Here is a 25,000-nt window from a genome sequence, read left to right as displayed (position 1 = left end):
AATACAGAAAAATAAAGGAATTACTAATATTTATATCTCTTCAAGACTATTAAAAGTTTGGTTTAGAGCCTTATGAATTCTCCTTCTCTATTTTAGCAGTTTTATGTATTTCCATTTTTCATTGAATACTTTTGTCTGTCTCCCAGATGTTTTAGAAACTACAGTTTCATTTCTTTTGCAATCTTCTAATTCTTAGCTCTCTATTAGGCATGTTGACTTAATACCTTAATTAACATACTTTTTGTATGCTTGAACACTTCAGTGGCTTATTCCTAGCACAGAAAAATTCTGTATTGATTCTTTGCATATAAATCTTCTTTTTCCTCTTATCATTCTAACCTGAGTATTTATTCTCTTGGTTCTATGTTTCAGAGGCCTAAGAATGAACAAAAACAAAATCGAAAAAGAGTGGAATCAGATAAAAAGTCCTTACATGGAATAGTGATGGATCTTTGTGGATCTTTCCTAACTTTATTTTTTATTTCATTTACAACTGAATAAAATCTCAATTCTTTTTTCCTTGTTTGATGATTACTGGAATTTATTTAGGAATATTAGAGAATGCAGGTTCTGTTAAAGCTCTTCCTCCTTACTGATAGCTATTTTTTAAAAAATATATTGTAAATATGTTGTACAGAGGGTTATAGTTATATAAGTCATGTAATGAGTACATTTCTTTTTGAGCAGTGTCACCCCCTCCCTCGTTTTCTCCCAGTTTTTCCTCTCTGGACCCTCCTTTCACTCCAGGTTGGATAGTTCATTTCTAACATAGTGCCTAGTGAATATAACTGCTTAAATTATTCACCCTTTGTTCCACCATGGTAGCTATTTTTACATAATATTAATTCTTAAAACATAATTTTGTGAATTCTAAAATGTATATGTGAAAAGAGAAAACTGAAATTCAGTAGGATAGTCATAATAGTTACACCATCTTCCTCAAGTGACATATAAAACAAATCACGTCAGATAAGATGTAGAGTTACAAAGGAGGAGGCAACAAGGCTTGATAAGAAATGTGCTCATTACCTTACTCATGCAACTGTAACCCCTCTATACCATATTTTCACAATAAAAAACTTATTAAAAAAGATGTAGAGTTATGTTCTGTTAGGAGTTATCTACATCATTACATTGTCTATTGGAATTCTTTAATTCAGTCAAAAGGTATACATTAATTCCTTAGTTGTGTTAGATTTTTAATGTTAATTCAGTTTTCAAATATTAATTCCATTTTGTGTTTTCTGAAAAATAACAATATTTAGGAAAGAGACTAAATTGCTACGTATGTGTTTATTTGTCATCTACATACCACCTATTTTCTATATCTTATCTATCTGCTTTATTTGGAGTATATATAATCATTATTCCTTTTCTATTATCTTTCTTTTTGCTGTGAATTTCTATTCTTCATATTTATCATATTTTTATCAAAACTTCTCATTACTTTAGGCTACTAAGAGAGAATTTTAGTAAAGTATATTCTTAGAAACCACAAGTGTCTGCTTAGCCAAGGTTTTCAAAACACTTCTTGGAGATCTTCTCTAGTAGATTTGCTGTCTAGGCCAAGACAGTATGACACAGCCTCTTTGTTTTGCCTCATCTTATTATGAATTCCAAGAAATATTATTACCAGGAACATTAGTTAGATGGATGGCTTCCTTGCATTTGATAATTTTATTTGCTTTTGCCATCATCTTTGTACACCACATTAAATCTGTATATGTGTATGTATTTGCAAAATAAAATTTGAGGTGCAAATTTAAAAATAGCTAACATATTGCATACAAGAAAAAAGGTGATAGGAATCGAGTGTTTATATTCTGCAAATGAAACGTTTTATAGTCCTCACTATTTTTGTCCATAAACTTTGTTTCTGAATTATACTTTTTGCTAGTTTATCTATATATAAATTCTGTATTCATCAGGAGGGCAGAAATTATTCATTTACAAACATTTATTGAGTATCTAATTGGTAATGAGGATATAAATATAAATAAAGAAGGCTGCTGCACTTGGTGGTCTCAACAATTGGAGAAACACATGTAGACAAATATCTATGATCTACTAAAATCTGTTTGTAGATAACGTGTTAGAGAACATAGAATAGGGAACAGCTAATTTCTGAAACAGGTATTAAGAATGGAGATTCAGGTCAGGCGCCTATAATCCTAGCTACTCAGGAGGCTGAGATTGGAGGATTACAGTTCAAAGCCAGCCCGGGAAGGAAAATCCGTGGAACTCTTATGTCCAATATACCACTCAGAAAACCAGAAGTGGCACTGTGGCTCAAGTGGTAGAGTGCCTGCCTTGAGCTGAAGAGCTGAGGGACAGCACCCAGGCCCAGAGTTCAAGCCCCACAACCAGAAAAAAAAAAAAAGAATGAAGATTCAACTAAAAGATCATTAAAAGAGGATGTATTGAGTAGTGTGAAGGAAATAATAGAATTTTCCAACAATCAAGAAGACTTTTAGGAGTTAGAATAAGGTTAACTGAACAACATATTATATACAAATAAAATGTAGTTCTTCTGTCATAAAGTTTGACAGGTTAAACTAAATAACGCTTTAAATTAGGAGAGTAAAATAATTATATGTGTTAAAAGATGAATGGAAAGAATTCTGGATCACACAGGTCCTAGTGAGCTCACTATTTTGTGTTTGACAAGTGAATATTTAAAAAATTGAAGAGTAGATAGAAGAAGCAGTATTTTTAAGAAGTAATGAATATGTAGATTTGGTGAACTAAAAAACAATCTTGGTTGTGGTAACAATGGTGTGATGAACACGTTTGTGCTTTTAGTTTCAGTGTGGCTTTGTTTGTATTCTATTAGATAAATGCCCAGGAGTAGAATTGCTGGGTTATAGGGAAACTCTATGTTTAGATTTTTGAGGAACCTCCATTCTGCCTTCCAGAGGTCTCTAGGCATTTATACACAATGAGACAAAGAAGTATATTCTCAGGCAAGGAACACAAAAATATAATACCTATGTGCATATGATCACATAAAATAAAATTTATTGAAATGAACTCTAGGAAATGGAAGTAAATGTTTCTTTTCTTTGTTGCTATTTTTGTTTTATGTTCGTTTTGTTTTGTTTGTTCATTTATCTGTCTTTGGCAAAGTAAGGGAGGGTCAGAGAAATGGTGGGATGAAGGGTGAAAAAAACATCTGTGGTACTCACTAGCCACTATATTGAAGATGAACTATACAATTCGTGGGTAGGGACAGGAGAACACTAGGGAGCATGAGGGGAAGGGTGACATTATTCAGGGGGAAGTGTACTCTTTATCTGACTTATGTAACTGTAACCTCTCTGTACATCACATTTACAGTAACAAAAAATGCATAAGGAGGGAAATTCCTTAAAAATATCAGATCAAGGAATAAATCTTAGCTGTGATATGACATACTTCTTCCCCAGGAACAGAAGAAGAGAATTGCTCAGCACATGTGTCTAGCTTAGGTTGGGGCCAATGAGTAAACATTGTTATGGATTTTTTAGACTTACCTAAATAATGAATACGACAAGAGGTGATACTTTTGTGGTAATTGAGCAACAATGGCAGAAATCCAAGAAAGTAAAGAACGGAGCATTGATGAGAAAAAATAATGGATTCTTAACTAAGAGGAAGGATATTGAAGAAACAATCATTTTGATATAATAAGAAAAGAGATTTGGTACAAATTAGAAATGAATAGGTTATGGTTAGATTATTTCATTTGACTTTTCAATCAAAAATAGGATCTTAAATTCTTATACACTAAGTAAAACAAGTGTAAGATATACAAGCAGAGGAGACACCAGTGAATCAATAGTTTTTTTCATGGGCCTGCATTTTAACTGTTCCAAGTTTCTAGGTTGTAAATTAGCCTTGTGGACTGAGTTCCACTGGTTTAAAACCCTTGTCTGGACTCAGGCTGAATGTTGTTTGATACCTAGTTTCTCCCATGCCTCCTGTTAGTCTGTGTTCTTTATTGTAAATATATGATTAAAATAAAATGATGAAAAGAGAACATTAAAATAAAAATAGTCATACTCCCTGTTCCTCAACCACAAAATGTCATTCTCAATCGAGTGAAACCATGGGTATCTTAGGACTACATTTTGTGGGTAGCTTGTTTCAAAGGGCTACCATGGAGTGAGAGGGGTACACGGTCTTACAGATCAGAGGTATTCAAGTGGTAGTGGAGTAAGTGAAAGAGACAAAAGTCATTAAAGACATGCATTGAGTAATCGTAAAGAAAAGGGAGTATTTGTGTATGAATTATATACATGTATATGTGTGTGAGATAATGGTGGATGTTAGGAAAATAATCAAGGGAATCTGATAAGCACATCTCTACCCTGATTATTGATTACTTCCCTGTAGATAGCAGGTAAGAAGTACAGTTATGGTGTTGAGGTTTAAGATGTAGGAGGTGTGATGGCCTTGGTAGATGACAAAGTCCATCACATGGGCTATTAGAATGGAATGGAGGTGACACTATTTGGAATAAAGACTTGTGAAGTGAAGCTGGAAGGCTACATACATCTCACAAAATGATAGTTGAAACTGTGGTTTCTCTTTTATGTTGTGCAGAACATTTCTAGCACCATGTATAAAGTGTGTTATCAATAAATACTCTTAATAGACTGTGTGCATTTCAGAATAAAATGTGTCACTTTTAATATCAAGTATGTGAGCATGCAACATTACTAAATACAAAAATCATGTAAGCTCATAGACTACTTCAGAGACTGCCACTTTTAATTAAGAACATAACATCATAAATGATGGATTCTTTCCTGTTTTCACTTGAGAACTATATATTTTATTCCTAATCCTACATAGGTTTCACTCAGAATCCTTGTTGTCCAGCAGTTACAATCTTTACACTTGTTACTCCTTTGAGCAGAAAGAACAATATCATTCATCTTTTAATTTGATACATTACTATGATGTCTGAATAAGACGCAGGTGTAGGGCATTTCCAATGTGCTACTGTGAGAGTAGTGCCTAAAAACTAGAGGCTGCAATTTCTGTTTTCAACTGAAAACGCTTTTCTGTGTACTTAAAATGGACATATATTAGCATAAGATACATGCAGGTGATAAAAGGTAAATTTGACAAGTTCACTCTTGTTACAAATGAATAAAAAAAGTTCCTGACATCTTCATGTTTGTAGAGCATTAAACAATAGATAGAATTGAACATAAAAATATGATTCATGCCAAGTTTATAGATTACATCCCAGAAAAACATCTCTGGGTAGTATACCCTATAAATAAGCAATAATTGAATTGCTTATTTGTTAAAAAAAAAAGGAAAGAAAAAGTAACAAAAAAACTTTCTAGAATCTAGTCATATCTGTGGCATTACTGATGTGGATAATCCCAAGAAAGTTAAGTTCTCTTTCTGGGATTTTTCTTTCCTGAAATTAGAAGGGAAGCAATTCTACTTTAAATTTTTCATTACAGATAAACTTGTTTGGTAATTGTATTTAATTTTATGGCACATCGAATAGGAAGCTTCCTGGAGACAGCTAATTCAAATTTTAATATTTTTAAGATCACTTATTAGCTATTTTTACCTTTGTTTTTCTAAGCTTGGAAAAATTATGCCTTCTTGAGTGCTGATTTCCAAATATGTGACTTGGAATAATGATAGTCCTCTAAATAAATTGTTTGAACAGTAAACAGGAGAACATTTGCTGTGAAGTGATTAGAATAGGAATAGTTGGTTGATAGACTTCTTACACCTGCTACCAAATAATTTCTTGGTTTCCTACCTTTCCTTCTGTCTTTAAGAATTCAGATCCTAATATAAAGTGTTAGATAAAATTTGGAAAGTAGTGTGGACTTTTTCCAAGCAAAATTCATAGGATGTAGATGTTTTAGAAACTTTAAAAAAAAACTTACCAGCTTGAGAATTCCTCTAGGTTTGAATACAGTGGACCAAGTAGCAGTAGGTCAAATTAAATCAAAAGCTCCATATGACTTTGCAATTTAACACTGTATATTTAAAATCAAGCATGACATCACATGCATTAGTAATAGTACATCACATGGGATAATAAATCGTCCACATATACTCAGCACTAGTTTTAACTTTACAAAAATCACATAAAATCAGCTTGAAATTCCACAATTTTAAGGGGGAAAAAGGATTTTTAGATTCACAAGAAAGCTATTAGGATAGGATAGTAAGTGACAACACTGAAAACTGAGTACATGAGCAGGGTATTTTAAACAGATTACCAGAGATTGTCTAAAATAGACCCAAGAACTTCTGTTCATACTTGTCAGTTAAAAAGAGGGTGGATTTGTTTAAATTTAACTGTCTATTTTGATCCCTGATGGACTATATTGAAGAAAGTACCCTAAATTGTAGTCTGTCATCTTTTTGTCTGCAGAAGGACTCACATTGCTAACATTTGCTTTCTGGTAATCATCTGATTGAAGAAAAATTGAGACTCGGGCCCTCAATCCAGCCAGTGAAAAAGGGCATGTGAGAAGATTTACCTTTCATTCTCTCTGTGAACATAGAAAAAAGGTTGAATTCCTGGTATAACCACATAGATTACCTGTCAAAATGCTCTTGTGCCTATTTCGCCTGGAACTGTACCTAACCCCAAGGACAGCTAAGTGGGTTCTTTATTATAAGGAGACTTATTGTTTGCCCAGTAATTCATGAACCATTTACAAATTCTGGTTCCTTATTTATTACCACTGATGAATGATTTCATAATACTGCCAGAGGCTTTACACAGTTCACAGAAACTCTCTATTAAGAACTATGATGTCAAAATACAGCATAGGCCATCAACAGTATCAGTGAAAATTCTACTAGCTTCTAATGGTGATAATTATTATATCAGAATGCAATTCACACTAATTGTTAGTAAAAGTTTACAAACATTAAAAAGTGCATTATAATATTTGGATCTGCTAGGGCTGAGAAAAAAAGACATGAAAAACATAACAGGAGGTCTTAAATTTTGTGATTGGTGTCCACAAGATTGTAAGGAAATCACATTCTCCATCCTTTTCACTTTGATGGAGAAATATTGTACTTCAGATTTAAATAGTAGTATACAACATTGTGAGAAAATTGATTCTTTGCTATAAAGCAATGTACTTCCAAATATTTCTGAATATTATCCTCTTTTCTACTTTTCCAATTCTTCAAAATTTTTATAACTAATATAAAAATGTTAGTTGGGAAAGGTTCCCTATTTTAGGGATAAAACGAATTGACAGATTGAATTCTGCTCTGAGCAGACACAAAACAGATTGAATCCAAGTAATATTCATATGAATGAATATTTTTAAATGCCTGTATAATAAAGCAAAAAGCTTTGATCAATCTGTAGATTTTATCAGTTCATTAACATACAATTACCAAGAGTAAAGATTATATTTTTAAAAAGTGTGTTCTGTGCACGCCACCACACTATGGAAAATAAAAATAACAACAACAAAGGCAGCCCTTTAAAAATGAGTGGTATAAAAATTCACAGTTAATGTACATCATTTTGTTTTTGATAAGCAATCAAAGAAGGGGGCAGTGCTGAGTGGCTCTATTGTACAATACAAAACAGTGTGTATGTAAATACACAGCAGTAACACACACATATATAATGCTAAAAAATGCTAAAAACGGTGCTTTCTGGATGGTTCTTTTACTAGATGACTACTTCAGCCAGAGATATTTAATCTCTGGGGTTCAACCAACCCTTTGCAAATAGACACAATTAAATCCTCTGACAGTGTGAGGGGCCAAATGCTACAGGAATCACCATCTAGATCAGTGCTACTCTCTACAAGCATTTCATCACATGGTCAAGTGAAAGGATCCACACAAAAATGACATCCAAACACAAGCCACATGATTTCAACCATTGCTCATGACAGAGGTAGAGAAAGGTCTGTCTGCAACCACAGCCTGGGCTCCCATTTTTGACATGATAATGGGCAGCTTTCTGCAATGCAGCACAGCCATTTTCTTTTTCCCCTTTCCACTCATGGAAACAAATGCATTCCAGCAAGGCCTGGAGATTTGCAACATTGTCAGGTGTTGAAGGTCAGAGTAGAGTGTTAGCTTTCAGATTTTGCTGCTTCTCCCTGGGCTTCCCCACTTTGTTCTGTTGAATTTCGCTGTGCATCATCTTCACCTTCTGTAAGAGAGAATGAAAGGAGGATAAAGTCAAGATAAAGGCTAGTATTTACTGACAGAGTATTATATATTGTGACATATATGTAGTGATCTATCTATCTATCTATCTCTATCTATCTATCTATCTATCTAGTTTCCAATGTTGGATGGAAATGACAGACATATTCATGATACCTGAAATCTTCCCAGAGACAAACTTATTTTCTTGGGAATTAGTTCACTATCATCAGATTATAGTCATGTTTTCAAAGCCTGGCTTCTGTGAAGTTAGGACAGCATGACTCAAAAACAAAATATGTTTGAATTTTCAGAGTGGCTAGAGATTAGGCTTGATAAAAACCTAAGAAATCTCAGGAGCAGGTCAAACATTTAAGTATAGTTTTATAAGCTGTAGAAATCAGTTGTATCTTTTAACATAGAAATCAGAGGTGGGAGTCTCTGTTCAGTCTCTGATTTGAACAAAATATTTTTAAGTCAGATAGCACTTGAGGTCAACCCAGCTAATTTCTAATTCTTCAGAAGTCCTCTGGGTTTAAACTGAAAATAATAGCAAAAGATGAAATGATTTCATGTTACTTGTTCAGTTTTTGCTCAAGAGTTATAGTGGATTCTTGCCTATATGTAGAAAATATATTCCAGTTTAATAAAAGCACCCTCATAACTGTACCCACAGCAGCAATTGTAGCTAATGACATAGATACCACTGAAACCAAACAATACTTTAGTTCCATATTTCCCTTTTTTGATTGCAAGCTGATGGCAATTCTTTAAATATTTGTATATGTCATGAAATTTACTGGACACCAAATAGTTTAAAGTTTAGAGAGTATTGCAACCACGCAAAATATTTTGATATTTTCTGTTTGTTACCATAATTCAATAGATTGAGGATAAGTGGATGACCATTCTTTCAACTCTACAGTATAGACAGCTGTACTTTGCAAAATGTAAAAGTATACTATATTTGCATACTCCAATTATTTATGTCTTTATAGAAACTAAAAGTAGATTTTCAACATAAGAAGCATACCTTATTCTAAAGCACTATCTAGGGTAGTACCTGGGCATTTTACATCGTTTATCAGATATCAAATTCATGTTTTATTTTGATCTATTGGTCTCGTTGTTTGCATCTAGGGATAGGCTGATGGTCTGAACCTGGGACATAGAGATTAGCATTCAACAAAAACTATGTAAAGAGAAGAAGCTGTTGGTAACCAAAAGAATGAAGATAAATGTGGCAAAGGTAAGATAATAGAATACTTAAGGGTAAAAGTGGCTGTATAAATACAAGATAATGAGCTTGACTCTCATGGGGCTTTGGACTTTCTGTTGTCTAGACACACTTGTCCAAGCTTTGCATTATGCTTCAAAGAGAGATGTGACTAAATAGATGGTTTTAAAAATTATCAGGGAGCAATACTATTGTATATAAATGAATAAAGTAGAAAGGAAGTTGCTCAAAATTCAGTAATGATAAATTTACCATTATGTATTTGTCAGTTTTTATATTTATTCATTTATTATCATTTGTGGTTCTTTGTACTGAGAATAATGAAGTCAATGCTCCAAAATAAATTAATCTATTATGATTAGAAGAGAAACAGAAAATCTTGCAAGGGCTTGGAGAATTGTAATTGACATGTAAGAATTGTAGAAAAGAAGATATTTGGAAGCATGAAAAGATTTTAATAATTTCAAATTATATAATTGTTATATATGAATATAAAATATTATTTTTTTCATTTGGTATATTTATTAATATGAAAAAGCATTCAAATTATGTTTATTAAGTTAATGTTTTATTTTGCATATAAAAGGCCTTTGGCTAAAAGTTTTCAATATTAGGGTAAACAGAAAAGGAAGAAATTAAATCATGTGCAAAAATGATCTATTATTTAAGTTGGTTAAAATTACTGCAGATGATTTAAAGTACAATATTCAAATAAAAGCAGAAATGTAATTTTTCTGTGGTTTAAAACATTTTACTAGTATCTACTAGTTACATAAGAGTTTTATTTTGACACATCCATATTTTCTTTGTGTGTAGTGTTTTGGTACTAGGATTTGAGAACTTAGTGCTTTGTGCCTTTTTTTTTTTTGTCGGTTTTCAGGCCTGAACTCTGAACCTAGGCACTGTTCCTCAGCACTTCAGTTCAAGGCCAGCGCTCTACCATTTGAGCCACAGCACCACTTCCAGCTTTTCCTGTTTATGTGGTACTGAGGAATCGAGCCCAGGGCCTCAGGCATGCAAGGCAAGCGCTCTACCACTGAGTCACCTTCTAGCCCATGCCTAGTGCTTTCATTTGGCTTTTTCCACTGAAGGCCTGTGCTCTACCACTTGAGCAACATCTTCACTTTCAGCTCTTTCCTAGTTAATTAAAGGTAAAAATCTCCCGGATTTGTTTGCTGTCACTGGCTTTGAACCTCAATCCTCAGATCTTAACCTCTTGTGCAGCTTGGATTGTATCATGAGCCACTCACTAATGCTTGGCATATCCATATTTTCCTACAATGGACAGTGGTCAGAAACACTCACTCAACTCTCTACCGCTTCTCCTTTTCTTTTTCTTAAATCAACAAGAAAAAAACATGTAAATACAATATATAAAAGAGTTAAATTCTCAATGACAATGACAATGAAATAATTTCCTATTATCTTTTTTAGAAGTGGTAGTAACGTTAGAGAAAAAATAAACTTAAAAAATAAATGTTTGCCAGACCTAGAGGAACAAACTTTCCCTCATTTGTGATAGAATGTGCATGTAAATCTATAAGTAAACACACTGGGTGGTATGCAAGCAGTTACACATGAATTAACTTAAATATAATAGACTCTATGGAGAGCTAAAATAGTATATTTCTTTAGAGAGACTAAGTCAAACCCAACAAAATAAATACCAGGAAATAGGTACTTGCAGATGGGGGGAAAGGGGCAATGGGTAGATGAATGAAGGGGGATGTGTGGGGAGAATGCAACTGAGAATTTGTTGTATATACAACAAAATTAACAAAAATAAGGGAAGCAGTGAGTCAAAGAGAGGATGCGAATTTTGAAGGGATGACACAGGTCAAGATTCATTGTGTACATAAACTGCTTAGTTTAATGGCAAAAAAATACTCAGTACCTAGTCTAACAAGTTAAGGCAAGGAATGGGCTGCAAGGGATGGGTGAGAATGTTGAAAGTGTGCTAGTGATCAACAAGTACTGTATTCATGAACTATGTTAAAAGACAACTTATTTTACAACTTCTTATGATAATAAATATATTCAAAAATAGACATAGGCCTTTGCTTATACATTTCAAAGTGGTAATGTTAACGTTTTATTAGGCTGAAATTGAAAAAGAATTAATCTGTGACCTACTAATTTTTACCCATTGAATTAAAAAATGCCTTTTTGTATTTTAGAGTAATGTCAAGGATTTGTTCTATTAACATACATAATTTGACTCAGCTTCATAATCACATAATGCTTTGTCATAAACATAGTAATAATGGAAATATATTGAATATTATAAGTGGAATTGGAAACCCATAATATCTTCTGTAGGATGTCCTAATGCACATAGAAAAAAAGGTTTAAAGGTTATTTTTACAGAAATTTTCTCAAGTAAAAACTTTTAAGCTTTGATATTTTTTCCAATATCTTTGAGTAGAGGAATTGTTAATGGATAGATTTACTGTAATACTCAGCAATAAGGCTATTGAGTACTAATGTATTAAACTTCTTTTCTTTTTTTATTAGCAGTAAAACCAGATTACCATGATAAGTAATAAGACAAACCTATTCAGTCATGGAAAGAAAATGAAAAGGCCTTTTTAACATCAGAATTATGTCAATACCTATTCTATTTTGCAGTAAAGTAGGTCTTGGAGAACCTTTTCTTTTGAAATTGTTCTTTTACTTGAGGTTCATCAGTTGCACGTATAAATTTTGTCATTAAAATTTTAATAACATTTATTAAAACTAATAAAATTTAATACCTTCTAAATGTGGAAAGGAACTCCATGTTTCATATTTTACCTGAGCAATTTCTCGGATTTCAGAGATTAGGATTATAGAAGTGCTATGGGTTTTATTGATTTCATTAGTTAAACTAGATTAAGGACTCTACATGTGAAGAGAGAATCTTTCAAAATAAGTCATTAAAAATGTAAGAGATTAAAAGGCTAGTTGTAGACGTTCATCTAGTCTATACTCTTAGGTTACTTTTCAAGGTAGCTTTTCACCCCTTAATTCTACTAGATGAAATGCTGCATTTTACTCCACAGTCACAGTTAGATATGTATCAAATGACTCACCGGTCTTGTTGATATCAAGACCTGCTAATTTCAAGGCTAATTCATTGCTGTTGCCACTTGCAGAGGAAACCAGGATATCATGTATTGCATTTCTTCTACCTGTTCTTCCAGAGGCAATAAAATCTGCATATGTAGTTTCCACATCAGTCATTGCTAACAAATATCCACATAGCAGGGACTAAAATAGAGAGAAAAGAATGAAAAGGTAAATATAATGTTAGTCAGTGTTAAACATTTAATAGTCACTAAATTTTGTCCTATAATATGAATAAGAAACCAATATCTTCTTTAGAAGGAGTCAGTTTGATTCTTTTCTTACCTAAGCATTTATATAAAAAATGAAAGAACTTTTTCATTCAGAGTCTAATAGAAAATATCTAGATTTTGAGGATCATGTGATTGCTAGTCTGCTATCTGTCCTTCAAGCATAAAACCAACCACAGAATGGAACTAGATCAAATCATTTTGAGCAATGTAAGCCAAGAGCAAAGACAAATGGCACATGGTCTCCCTGATATGTGGATGTTAAATCCAAAATGCAAGGAATATGACAAAGTAAACAAGACTCAAGAAACAAAGGACCTCCACTCAATTTGTCATATCATTTCTAATGGATTCCATGTTTCTGACCACATATATTATATATGTATATATAATATATATATGCACATCTGAGGAAAGCTAGGAGGAGGGCACAGAATCAGATGGAAACAAGGGAAAAATATACAACAGAGGGGCCCACCAGCTGCACTGGGCATGGATGAAAATGAACTAAGCAACTCAAGGGCAGTGATAAGAGGGGGGAATGAGAGGGAAAGAGGGAACAGCTTACACTAAACCAAAGGAAAGAAAAGTACATATCAATCAATACAGAAGAAATAGTTTCATTGTCAAAGCTCATAGAACTCACAAATATTATAGAATATGATAATGACAATTGGCCTTGTGAAGGTTAAAATGTGCTTGTGACTTAAGTATCACTATCCCACAATGCTGTGAAATTTATGTAATCACTTATTCTCAATAAAAAGTATTAAAAGAAAAGCAACCACAGAAAACAAAATGAACATATGTGATTAACAAGCTTTATTTACAAAAATAGGTAGATCAGATTTAGTCTGTACACTTTATTGACACTTGCTTTAGATAATATAATCCTCTTTCTCTAAAACCACTGTAGCTACATACTTGAGATCAGGAGATGAGTTGAAAGTGTAAATAGTACAAACTAGGGGTAAATGGTAAGCAAATATACTATAGGTATTGTAAGGATATTAAAGAAATTGACCAAAATCAAGTTTACTTTTTATTATTGCCAGCAATTCCAAATACTGCCAGTGATCCAAACTCCCTTGAGTTATTGCTTGAAAGGAATAACATTGTGTTAATGACTGACTCTGAAAGAAAATCTTTAAATTTATAGTCAATGAAAGTGAGGTTTCCCAAACAAACTGTATACTTATGTACTGAATGCCTTTCAGGTCTATTTGTTAATAGCTTGGTCCTTGGCCCTTGGCATTATTGGGAGGTAGATGGGGAGGTAGTTAAAAATTTAGGAGGTAGTTGGAAATTAGTTAAGTCATCTGTCATGTATTTCCACGATAATGTTCTGCCTCTTCACAGGCCCAACTAAGCATGTGCTGAAACTTCTAAAACCATGAGCTAAAATAAATCTTTTCTCCTTATAAGTTTATTTTTCCTTAGGTCTTTTGTCACAATGAAGTGCCTAGAACTTAGTCTCTGTTGCTTACTCTGTTGATACCTTAAGGAGAGAATTAGTTAAGTGAAATATATGTTCATTTTACATTATTAGTAAAGGAGTTGGATAATGTGATCATTAGTTTCACTTAAAGTGAAGGAATAAAATTGGCAAAATGACTTTATTTCACATACTGTAAATGTGGAAATTCTCTTTTTTGGCCATTACTACTTTATCTCATTCCTTTTTTCCTTATTCCTTGTATCAGTTTTTCACAATGATACTGTCTTTATTCCTTTAACCCTTTTTATCTTAGGCTCTTCTAGGTCCACTGCTTTGTGAATCATGTAGCCTTTATGTTGAATTAAAAAGCTCCTTTGATCTATTCTTGTTATCTCTTTCCTATCTGGCTCCTTACCATTGGGAAACACTCCATAGTACATTTTCTTTGATCCTACTACTAAATGGATGAATGCTACTGGAAAAAAGTGACAGAATTTTATTAGTTGGCTGAATTTAAGATGTCTGTCTATTATTAGTATGAACTCTAAGTTTCATAGACCTTCTTTATTCACCTCCAGTTGATTTTTTCTCACAATTTTTTTCTCCTGTTGGTAAGATTCCCAGACCCTATGTCCCTACAACTAAAAGGACTGACTAGTCCTCATCCAGATAAACTTTTCTAACCCACACACTAGATAATTCCTTCCTTGAAATGACACTCTATCTTCTTTTTTAGAGAACCTCTACTGTAAGTTCTCCTAATGACTTTCCTTTCCAAACATTTCATTGTAATTTTACTTATCTTATTTATCCTTTTCTTGCCTCTTTCTTTTAAAGCTATGCTACTGCTGGGCGTCGGTGGCTCACCCTCATAATCCTAGCTACTGAGGAGGCAGAGATCTGAGGATCATAGTTCAAAGCCAGCCCGAGCAGGAAAGTCCATTAGACTCTCATCTCAAATAAACCACTAGAAAACTGGAAGTGGCACTGTGGCTCAAGCGGTAGAGCACTCACCAAGAGCTAAAGAGCTCAGGGTCAGCGCCAAAGCCCAGAGTTCAAGCCCCAGGACCCACAAAAAAACACAAAAAATCTCCCAAAAGATACGTTATTGATTTTCCTCCAATCTCTAATGCCATTGGTGACTTCACATTAAGGACAAATCATTTTGGAACAGATTTTTATGTATCTGTCTTCCTTCTCTAATCATTTGTTAATATTGTTGGTTTTGATTTGATGACATTCATATTTATCCACTGTCAATCATAGTAAACTCTTTCTGTAGGACTATTACTTACTTCCTCCATTTCCTAAAAATTCTTCTTGCTCCAGTTAATCCAAAGTTCTGTTCATAAAAAGTGCTAGTTATTTTTATGCTTTTCACAACAAATATCTCCAAAGTTTAACTCACAGTCCACAGAACGAATTTTCTATTTCCATTATCTAGATAGGTCCCGTTTTTACTATTTTTAACTTGTTCTTATGCTTTCTATATTATAGAATAATGTACATTTTAAGAGGTTCTGTGTAAACATTTGTGTAAACATACGCTCAACTTTATTACTCCATCTAGAATGCCCTTCCCTAATAAAGTTGACTGTTGAAATCTACCCATTGACATTCACCCAGCAAAACATTTTCTCATTTACCACTCTTCATGTGACTTTTTAACATTTAATGGGCTCATGTTTTCCCCATGTAGGCCATTTACATTCTAGTCAACATTGCAGTTATTGCTCTTTTCAGATACATCAGAGGCTCTGGTAAGACAGGAATTGCATTTTAAAAAGTATTTTAATCACATCAACTTCTATTTGAGTTCTTTGTACATAGTCTGTGCAAAATAAAAGTATGTTGAATAGAAATGGCAACTAAGAAATATACTGATTACCTTTCATTAGTAACAGAAGTACCCTGCTTTCTGATTATACAAAATTACCAAAATGTAAAAGTTATGTACTTCAATCTATAATATTCACTGTCTCATTTTGTGGCTTTTTTCAAAATATGTTTTCTTCAAAACATGAGAGTATAATTGCTTTTGTTTATCTGATAATAATGCGACAAAAATTTAAAAATACTAATTTTTTAAGTGACTACTAAATTATACACAGAAATATGACTTATGTCCACTGTACTAAGCTCATATGATTTTTAAGGACATTTGAAGTATCAAGAATGAAGCAGAGAAAAATGGTAACATTTTCCATGAGTGTATATGAATTAAAATATTAAAAATTTTGGATCTGTATATTTGGGGATGTTAAATAATCTGTCATTTTTTTTTACTTATTTGAGGGGAACTAACAACTTACTTTGACCTTTCAGTTAGTACATTCTTAAATGACAAATATATACAGTAACATAAATGTCAGTGATTTCATAGTGATTTCATTTGGACTCAGTGAAAGAAAATATACACAATGGTAATATCTTATTCCTATAAACTTCCTCTCTCTGTAGCAAATATATTTGTTAGCGAGATGTGCAATACAATTCTCCCTTATACTGACATAAAAACTAAGTACTAATTATTTATTGACAGCCAGTAATTTTTTATAAAAACAGCTGATATAAAAATGTTTTATTTTGGGGCTGGGAAGGTGGCTTTGTGGTAGAGAGCTTGCCTTGCATGCATGAGGCCCTAGGTTTGATTCCTCAGCACCACATAAGCAAAAAGAAAAAAGCCAGAAGTGGCGCTGTGGCTCAAGTGGTAGAGTGCTAGCCTTGAGCTGAAGAGCTGAGGGACAGCGCCCAGGCCCAGAGTTCAGGCCCCACAACCGGACATGTTTTATTTTTATTTTCTTTAGTCAATAGATTTTTTTGTGATAAAAGAACAATAGCTGACAAAACAAACTGCATATGTTAATGAAATACAATAACAGTAGCTTTTATCAACAAATAAAGATGTAGCATACCTGATTTTTTTTTCCATGATCACTGTTCTTTTAATGAAATCCTATTAAGTTCTCAGTATAGTTACTTCTCTGTCTCTTTAGTTATGTATTTAGACAAAGTTATATTTGGTGTTACCACTACCAAAGATACAGAAATATATTTTACATTGTGTCTCTATACAGATGACCTGGGCTTTTGTTTTGAAATTTTGACCAAAAATTATGATTCGCAGGTAGAGAGAAAGAAAAAGAAAGAAAGAAAGAAAGAAAAGAAAGAAAGAAAGAAAGAAAGAAAGAAAGAAAGAAAGAAAGAAAGAAAGAAAGAAAGAAAGCAAAAGCAAGCAAGCGAAAGCAAGCAAGCAAAAGCAAATAAGCAAGCAAGCAAATTCCAAAATATCTTTTTAATGTCAGAAATGTCAAAAGCCTAAAGTAATCACAGGCCTTGGAAAAGTTACACAATCTAGACTGGGAATCTTCATTAGAGTATTCCTCCTACGTTGTTTAATTGAGATTTTCTACACATGAATAAATAATACAATTGCATATAGATAAGGAAATATAGTTGATGTGCTAATTACATTAAATAAACATTTATATAAAATAACCAGTTATATATATTTAAAGTTTTATGGGAACAGAAAACTGCATATTAATATTTGGATATTGAACTTATCAAACTTTGATTAAAACTTAAAATATAAATACCTAAAAATTTAATCAAAAATTATGAAAAAGAAATCAGCTTGCTCTTTTTGGCCTTGTTTAAAAGCCTCAATTTCTCACTATGAATAACATAAACAATATAATACTGCTTTGAAAAAAATCTTCCATTGTATGACTCATTTCTGAACATGGATATATGATTGTTTATGTATTTACCTATACTATATTTGTAAATTATTTGAGAGAATAAACAGAAGGTCCTACTCAAGTAGAACTTAGAGGTTTAGATAGATTTCAAGGACCTATGAAAGTATGTACTTACGTCTCCTGTATTGGACAAGTTGAAATGTTCCACATCGATGTATCCTAGAAGAAGCTGGGCCTATGAAGCTGCTAAGATGATTTTTATAGTGACACTGAGTCATGAGCCAAATGGCGACTGGAGAACATGCTAATTTTACTCCTGTAAATGGGACACATGAAATGAGACTCACAGACTTGGAAGAAAGAATGGAGAGAATGTCATCAGCATGCACCGAAGATTTCTCTCTAACATGAACAGAATGATTTCTTTAAAAGTTTGAAATGAGCAAAAGAAAGAGAAAGAAAATTCTTCCTATTCTACTATTATAAATGTGGTTAACTTCTTTCACTTCATGAAACATATGAAATATGTTAAAAGCCTTTGCAGAGTTAACTATATGCTTACTTAAAAAAATTCAGCATTAGTGTTTCAAACCTGGTTTGTGTTTAGATATACACAGTTGAAAAGTTTATAGAGAAACATAGTGAGCTTTCATCTGTGTCATTAAATAAACTAACACCAACCATATGAAAAACTGAGAATAATTTATGTTTATTAATTCAGCTATAGGTACTATTAAGCCCTTTACACGAATATTTTTAATGACAGTGAAATGCATTTGCCAAATCTAAAAATAGTGACAAACGTTCTGTATAGTTTTACATTTGTAACTGGCATATTTTTCAAATGTCTGGCTTAATAAGAGACATCTGGTTTCTTAAATTTGAGTCTGTAGTCTATCTATTTCAATATGTTGTTTTAGTTAAAGTATATGAGGAAAATCTGCCCATATACAGATATTTTTCCCTGTGGGAAAAGTGAGGACAATTTTAATAGTCATTGAGATAATTTTTAATGTGCAATCTAAAAATCATAGCAATATACTTTCTATATATTAATTAACTTTTATTAAAATCATCATTGTTTTTCTTGTATTGTGAATGAAATCTTTTGTCCTTATGAATGCATATTTGTGTATCTAAGAGTATACACAAATGATATCAGGCATCAATATTGTAGAAAATATTGGTTCATTGGGTTATGTGGCATCAAGTTATACAGTAACTCATTTATTAATATTGTCAATTGCTTTTTTAACTTTTATTTTATCCTCTCCCACTCCCCCCACCTCTCCACTCTTTCCCCCCCAAGTAATGTCAATTGTTAAAGTCTTCAGAAGTTGAGAAACTGAAAAGTTCATTGATCTATATTATAAATTGTCCACAATTTCAAGCTTTTTTGAGAGCTCAGATTTTGGCAACAGACACTGTTGGACTTTGTTTCCATGACAGTGACAAACTTCTTCCATTAATTTTTTAATGAAACTTTAACAAGTGTCCAACTTTGAATGGTAATTGTTTTTTTGTAATGAAATAGCAATCCACTTTCAAAGAGACTGTTTTTTCTCTTTTCTCCATCATAGTAGGGATTCACTAGCAGCTATGTGTTTGGTACAGGTAGCTTCATGAGACATTAACTGGATGTGCACTTGAAGTTGGAGATTAGCAATTTACACTGCACTGTCAATTGTCTCCTTGGATAAATCTGGCATTTAAAAGTTATTAACTGTGTTTGTGTGATAGTGAAGAGTGCCTGGGTTGCTAATAAAGTTCAATACCACCAGTTTGATGAGTGCAAATTTACCAGTAGTTTTTTATTTTTACCCAATTGTACCATTTCACTATGAGTATAAATGTCAACTTTTTTTTCCTTACAGAAGCATATTTTTATATTGTTTTTGTAAATTTAGAAGTTGGTTAATTATATAATTACTTATTTTTTGTCAGAAACCATTTTAGGCTTATATCTAAATACTTTATTTGTCACTATAATGTTTAATCCATGAAAATTCTAAGATGAGAAATCCTAGCCTGCAACTGTTACTAAAGCCAGAAGCATTATTTTTCTTCAGGAAATAGTCTCATAGTTTAATTTATGCTTTCTTTTCTCATACTAGGATGGGAATCTTATAATAGAAGAAAGAAATAACCCCAGCAATATAAAGCATTCTGAAATTCCTAATAAGTCTATCGTAATTTCACTTTATTCAGAGCTGTCTCTAAGTTTTTTGTTATTTATGTACGTATTTACATATGTATGTATGTATGTATGTATGTATGTATGTATGTATATTTGCATGTATTTTTGGTCTCTCCAGAGGCTTGAACTCAGGACATAGGCAACATCCCAAAGCTTCTTTTATTAAAGGCTAGTGCTCTACTACTTGAGCCACAGCTCTACTCCCGGCTAATTTTGATAAGTAATAGGAGATATAAGAATATTATGGACTTTCCTGCCCAGACTGGCATTGAACCATAATCTTCAAAACTCAGCCTCCTGGGTAGTTAGGATTACAGGTGTGAGCCACCACCTCCCAGCTTTTGTCTTAAGTTTTTCAAAATAAAACTTACATCTCAGGTTAGAAAGTAGTGCACAGAATAATTTATTCTAATCTCATGTTAAGTCTTTTTGCATCACTTATTGAACATTTCAAAGAGTTTAGAAATCATTTAGTTAATTTTTACAATATCCCTGCTGACTCATTCAATTAGCTGTCAAAGCACTGCTGGTTGGAGAGTGTACATTTCAAATGAATAAACTAAAGCAGAAAGAAGTTAATTGACTTGACCATGTCTTACACAGTCAGTGACAGCACTAATATCAGAAGGAGGATTGAGTTTATCCACATTAAATTCTTAAAAGCTTTAAGAACCTGGGAGCAGCAGTAATCTTTCTTAGACAACATCTTGTCTTTCCCTGGTTCTGTATGAGTGCAAAGAGGACAGATACTTGTAAAACATCTAATTAAACTAAGGTTTGTTTCCCTATGTCAAATAACTATTTAACTTTTAGGAGACTATTAAGACACGGACACATTTCTTTTCAGAGTAACTCACCATTAATTTTTCCTTTTTTTTTGTTTTTTGGGTTTTTTTCGGTGTGAGGCTTGAACTCTGGGCTTGGGCGCTGTCTCTCAGCTCTTCAACTCAAGGCTAGCGCTCTACCACTTGAGCCACAGTGCGACCACTTCCAGTTTTTCTAGTGGTTTTTATTGGAGATAAGAGTCTCCGACTGGCTTTGAACTGCGATCCTCAGATCTCAGCCTCTTGAGTAGCTAGGATTACAAGCATGAACCACCAGTGCCCGACTTAATTTTTCCATCTTTAAATTCATCATGAAGGGTCTAATCAAGCTCAGATTTTCTACACTGTTGTAAAATATAACAATGGCCATAAGAATAATGAAATAGCTATTGTTTGTTGGTATTTTATGAAAAATAACAAAAATTAAACTATGTGCCAATACATGAAAGAATACATGAGAATGGTACAATATAAATTTCTTAACGACTCCCTCAATATATTCTCATCCATTATTTCAGTTTTAAAGATGAAATAACATTGGGTTGGACACTGCAAGTTCTGACACTAGTAATCTAATCACTTTGAGTTACTTTTTTCCAATATTCATTTAAGGGTATTTTAAACTTACTTCACTTTCACTGATGGTTTGCTATCAATATTTGTTTTAAATGTAAGCAAGAAATCCTTTTTATTCCTTTGCAATGTAAAGTGATAATCTGCTGAAACCTCTATAGAACCTGGATTTTTAATATTATCATCTGATACACAGATATTAACATTATTAACTCCTCTTTTACTTCATTTTTTTATTCTATCAACACCTCTGATTGCAGTTTTCACACATCTTTGATGTTCTTTATATTCACACCTCTCTTGGAAAATTTGTTCAACCTTAGGATAGTAGCAATATACTTCCTACAGTCTATGAATTTGAGAAATACTTATACAACTATTTAACACTTAAGAAAATTTAACATCTCAGAAAATAGGACAAAACCCTCTATAAGGAGCTAAAAACTTGCTTAATTAAAACTTTCAGCATTAATATTAATACAACTCATCAGATTGAATGCCAGTCAACTCTCATGAATTTGCTTATGAGTTATATTAAATATGTAATTTGGGCATATTGTAATAAAGATATCGTGTGGCACTTCCAAAACAGTGATTGTCTACTTTGATTGGGACTTTGATTGGGAGATTGAAAGACAGATAATAGGCAGGATACATTACAAAGAGCCTTCTTGCATGAGAGACCCAGGAATTAATGACTTAATAAGGGTGAGGAATGAAGGTAGAGGACTCTAATGAGAATTCTAAATTGCTTCCAGATTATCAACTTGGATAAATGAGAGAGCAGTATTATTTGGTGAATGCAAAAGAGCAGCAATATGAGGATTCTCAAAATGGCACTTTTAAGACATTACAATGCTATATTTAAATTTAATTCAACCATCTTTTCTTCTCTGAATGAGTGAAATACATTAAAAACATTTCACACACATGCTAATATTTGCAAGCATTTTCTGCATGATATCTTCATATCTATTTTAATTAAAATGTCACTTATCTTCTCCAGTATTACTCTCTTCAGCCAAAACGATTCTATGACTGCATTCCAGCATATTTTAAAATATGTATATTTGTTGCCAACTGACCTGCTTTGCAGATGCTAGTTTCATAAATAATGTTTATCTTCTTTCACTTCAGAAAATGTCATTGCTCCCTATTGCAAAGAAAATTTCTCAACTTTACTATATATTTGAATATTAGAATGTTGTTAACCTTTTATTTATTAACTGCTTGTAAAATGTTTGGTAATTTTTCAGACTCTGCCATAGTGATATGTTGCTTCAAGGATTTTTGTCTCAAAAATCTTGATACTTTATGGATTATCAAATTCACTTAACTATCCATACCTAGTATATTTTTAGATGTTTCTGAGATGAGAAATTAGTTATGATTCAAGTACATTATTATGGACATTATAGAAACTATTGTAAATTTTAGCTGGGTGCTGGTGGCTCACACTTATAATTATAGCTACTCAGGAGCCTAAAATCTGATATTCAAGATTCAAAACCAGCCTGGGTAGGAAAGTCTGTGTGACTCTCCAATTAACGATTAAAAGGCCAGAAGTGGAGCTGCGGTATAACACTAGCCTGCACAAGGACAGCACCCAGAACCTGAGCTCAAACCCCAAGATTGCCTCCCACCCAGAAGAAACTGTTTTAAATTTTAAACATTGATTTTTAACAAGTAAATTGTAATTTGAGGAAGTTACTGGTTGAGATGGCAAAAGGTCTCAAAATAGGGGAAACAGGCAGGTACGAACAGTTAATGAATGAGATGTTCTTTAATTAACTCACCTTGCTTTGAAATTAGAATTTCTTTGATAGTTACATGACTAGAAGATTTTAAATTCAAGGTCATGAATTAGTAATGCTTGTCTCTAATCATCATAATGCTCCCTGTCAAGCACAAGGCCTGGTATATACCCTATCTTCTAGGTTTTCATTTCTACATGTGAAATAAAGACAATTCTCTAATTCAACCAACTTTTAATATTATTACAACCAAAGATTCTATAATGAATAGGATAAAGTCTTTCCAAGTGACTCAGAATATTACAAAGTTATACTGTCATATAAGAGCTGAATGAATATGTATTAAACCTGGATTACATTTATAAATGATTAATATGACTTTAAAACTTACCAATGGTTGACTTCCCTATCAAATCTATCAAATCTGTTTTTTGTCCACATGATAACACATTTTTGATTGAGACCTGTAGGTCACTGTTTAGATAGGCATCAATCACAATAGTTGGTGAAAATTGTGAACAAATGTGTATACACAAACACACACACATAGCCCTATTGCTTTAAAAAAATCATGGTAGATGAAATACCACTTACCAATTTATTAAAGTACAAACAAGTAAGGAGAAAGTTAAAGGCAATATTTTTGGTTTTTTTATTTATTGAAAAGATATCTCTGGGAAAAGAAATTATAAAACACAAAAATCTAGCTGCTCTGTTTACTGCCTCGTCTGTGGCAAAGTCAATAGCATACATCAGTTTCCCTATGATTAAAATGAAGGAGGGTTGTATTTGTACTGTACTAAAATTATCAAAATATTATCTGACTTGCCATTAATTCTTTAAAAAAACTGAATTTTTATTTTCTTCCTTCTGTCCCCATCTCTGATAAGGTATTACATATGTACTCCTTACCTTATTACCCCCAACTCTTACCTCCTTTACTCTACTATGTTTTTGTGTTAATTATTGTATGGTAATCTAAAAGAATAATATTACAAATGTAGGCAGTCATTTAAAGAAAGAAAGGAAGGAAGCTATTCTCACAAATATTAATTCAGAATTAGCAATTCAGAAGTAAGTTATAAGACAAATTAACAAATAGTTACAATTAATGTTGGCAAATAATGTTAGCATCCTTCTAAGAGGCAAGAGGGAGGAGGTACAGAAAGAACGTGGGTATTGAGGGTGATGGAAATGAACAGCTACTTCAACATATTCTGTGATGCATAGAATAGTTTAGTCACAAAGGTTTGAGTGTCATTGCTAATACTTTCTTTAGACTTCAGTTTTCATGTCTCCAAATTGAGGGTTTTCAGATGAAATATTTCAAATATTTTCTAGCTCTAACAGTCTCTGACTTTAGAATCTATGTGTCTTTTTGAAAGGCCAAGTTATCACAAAATATACATTCTTCCCCAAGGTTTTGGAGATAAGCTATATTTAGAAAGTCCATCTTTCTCACGTTTTCTCGTGTCTTACTGCTATTTAAAAGTATGTGTAGGTCCATACAATGGTTTGGTGTAACTACTAATTATTTCTGAAAATTATAAACGTTTTCATTATTTAAGTACTGATTTAAGGGATTATTGGAAGAAAATTAAAAAAAATAGCTGTTGATTACCCAGTTACTTGGCATGAACATGATTCCAAAGATTGGACTTTTGTCTGGATATACAATTTCACACTGCTGGTTTATCAGTCAAACATACTCCATGCTTTTATGTTCCTGAATGTTAGTATTCTTTATAATTTGTTTATATTCAATGTTATATCAATTTACT

At 32.7% G+C, this 25,000-nt stretch overlaps 1 protein-coding gene across 5 annotated transcripts in view; it reads right to left on the bottom strand.

Annotated features, from left to right (window-relative positions):
- Nucleotides 1-5,978: 5,978 nt before the first annotated feature.
- The window catches only part of Pkia (cAMP-dependent protein kinase inhibitor alpha), a 78,057-nt gene continuing 59,035 nt past the window's right edge, over nt 5,979-25,000 (bottom strand). For 3 of the 5 annotated variants that reach the window (XM_069990955.1, XM_069990956.1, XM_069990954.1), the window contains 2 exons: nt 12,466-12,643; nt 5,979-8,161 (listed from right to left, as the gene is read on the bottom strand). In XM_069990955.1, the coding sequence (XP_069847056.1) occupies nt 8,082-8,161; nt 12,466-12,616 (231 nt within the window). In that variant the 5' untranslated portion in view covers nt 12,617-12,643 and the 3' untranslated portion in view covers nt 5,979-8,081. Of the gene's footprint in view, nt 8,162-12,465; nt 12,644-18,046; nt 18,188-20,925; nt 20,995-25,000 lie in introns of those variants that run through there. The other 2 variants (XM_069990953.1, XM_069990952.1) reach the window with 2 other exon arrangements.

Source organism: Dipodomys merriami, unplaced genomic scaffold (assembly GCF_024711535.1).
Source record: "Dipodomys merriami isolate MVZ:Mamm:240054 unplaced genomic scaffold, mDipMer1.0.p SCAF_4, whole genome shotgun sequence".
Lineage (NCBI taxonomy): Eukaryota > Metazoa > Chordata > Mammalia > Rodentia > Heteromyidae > Dipodomys > Dipodomys merriami.
This window is presented reverse-complemented; position numbering and strand designations above follow the sequence as displayed.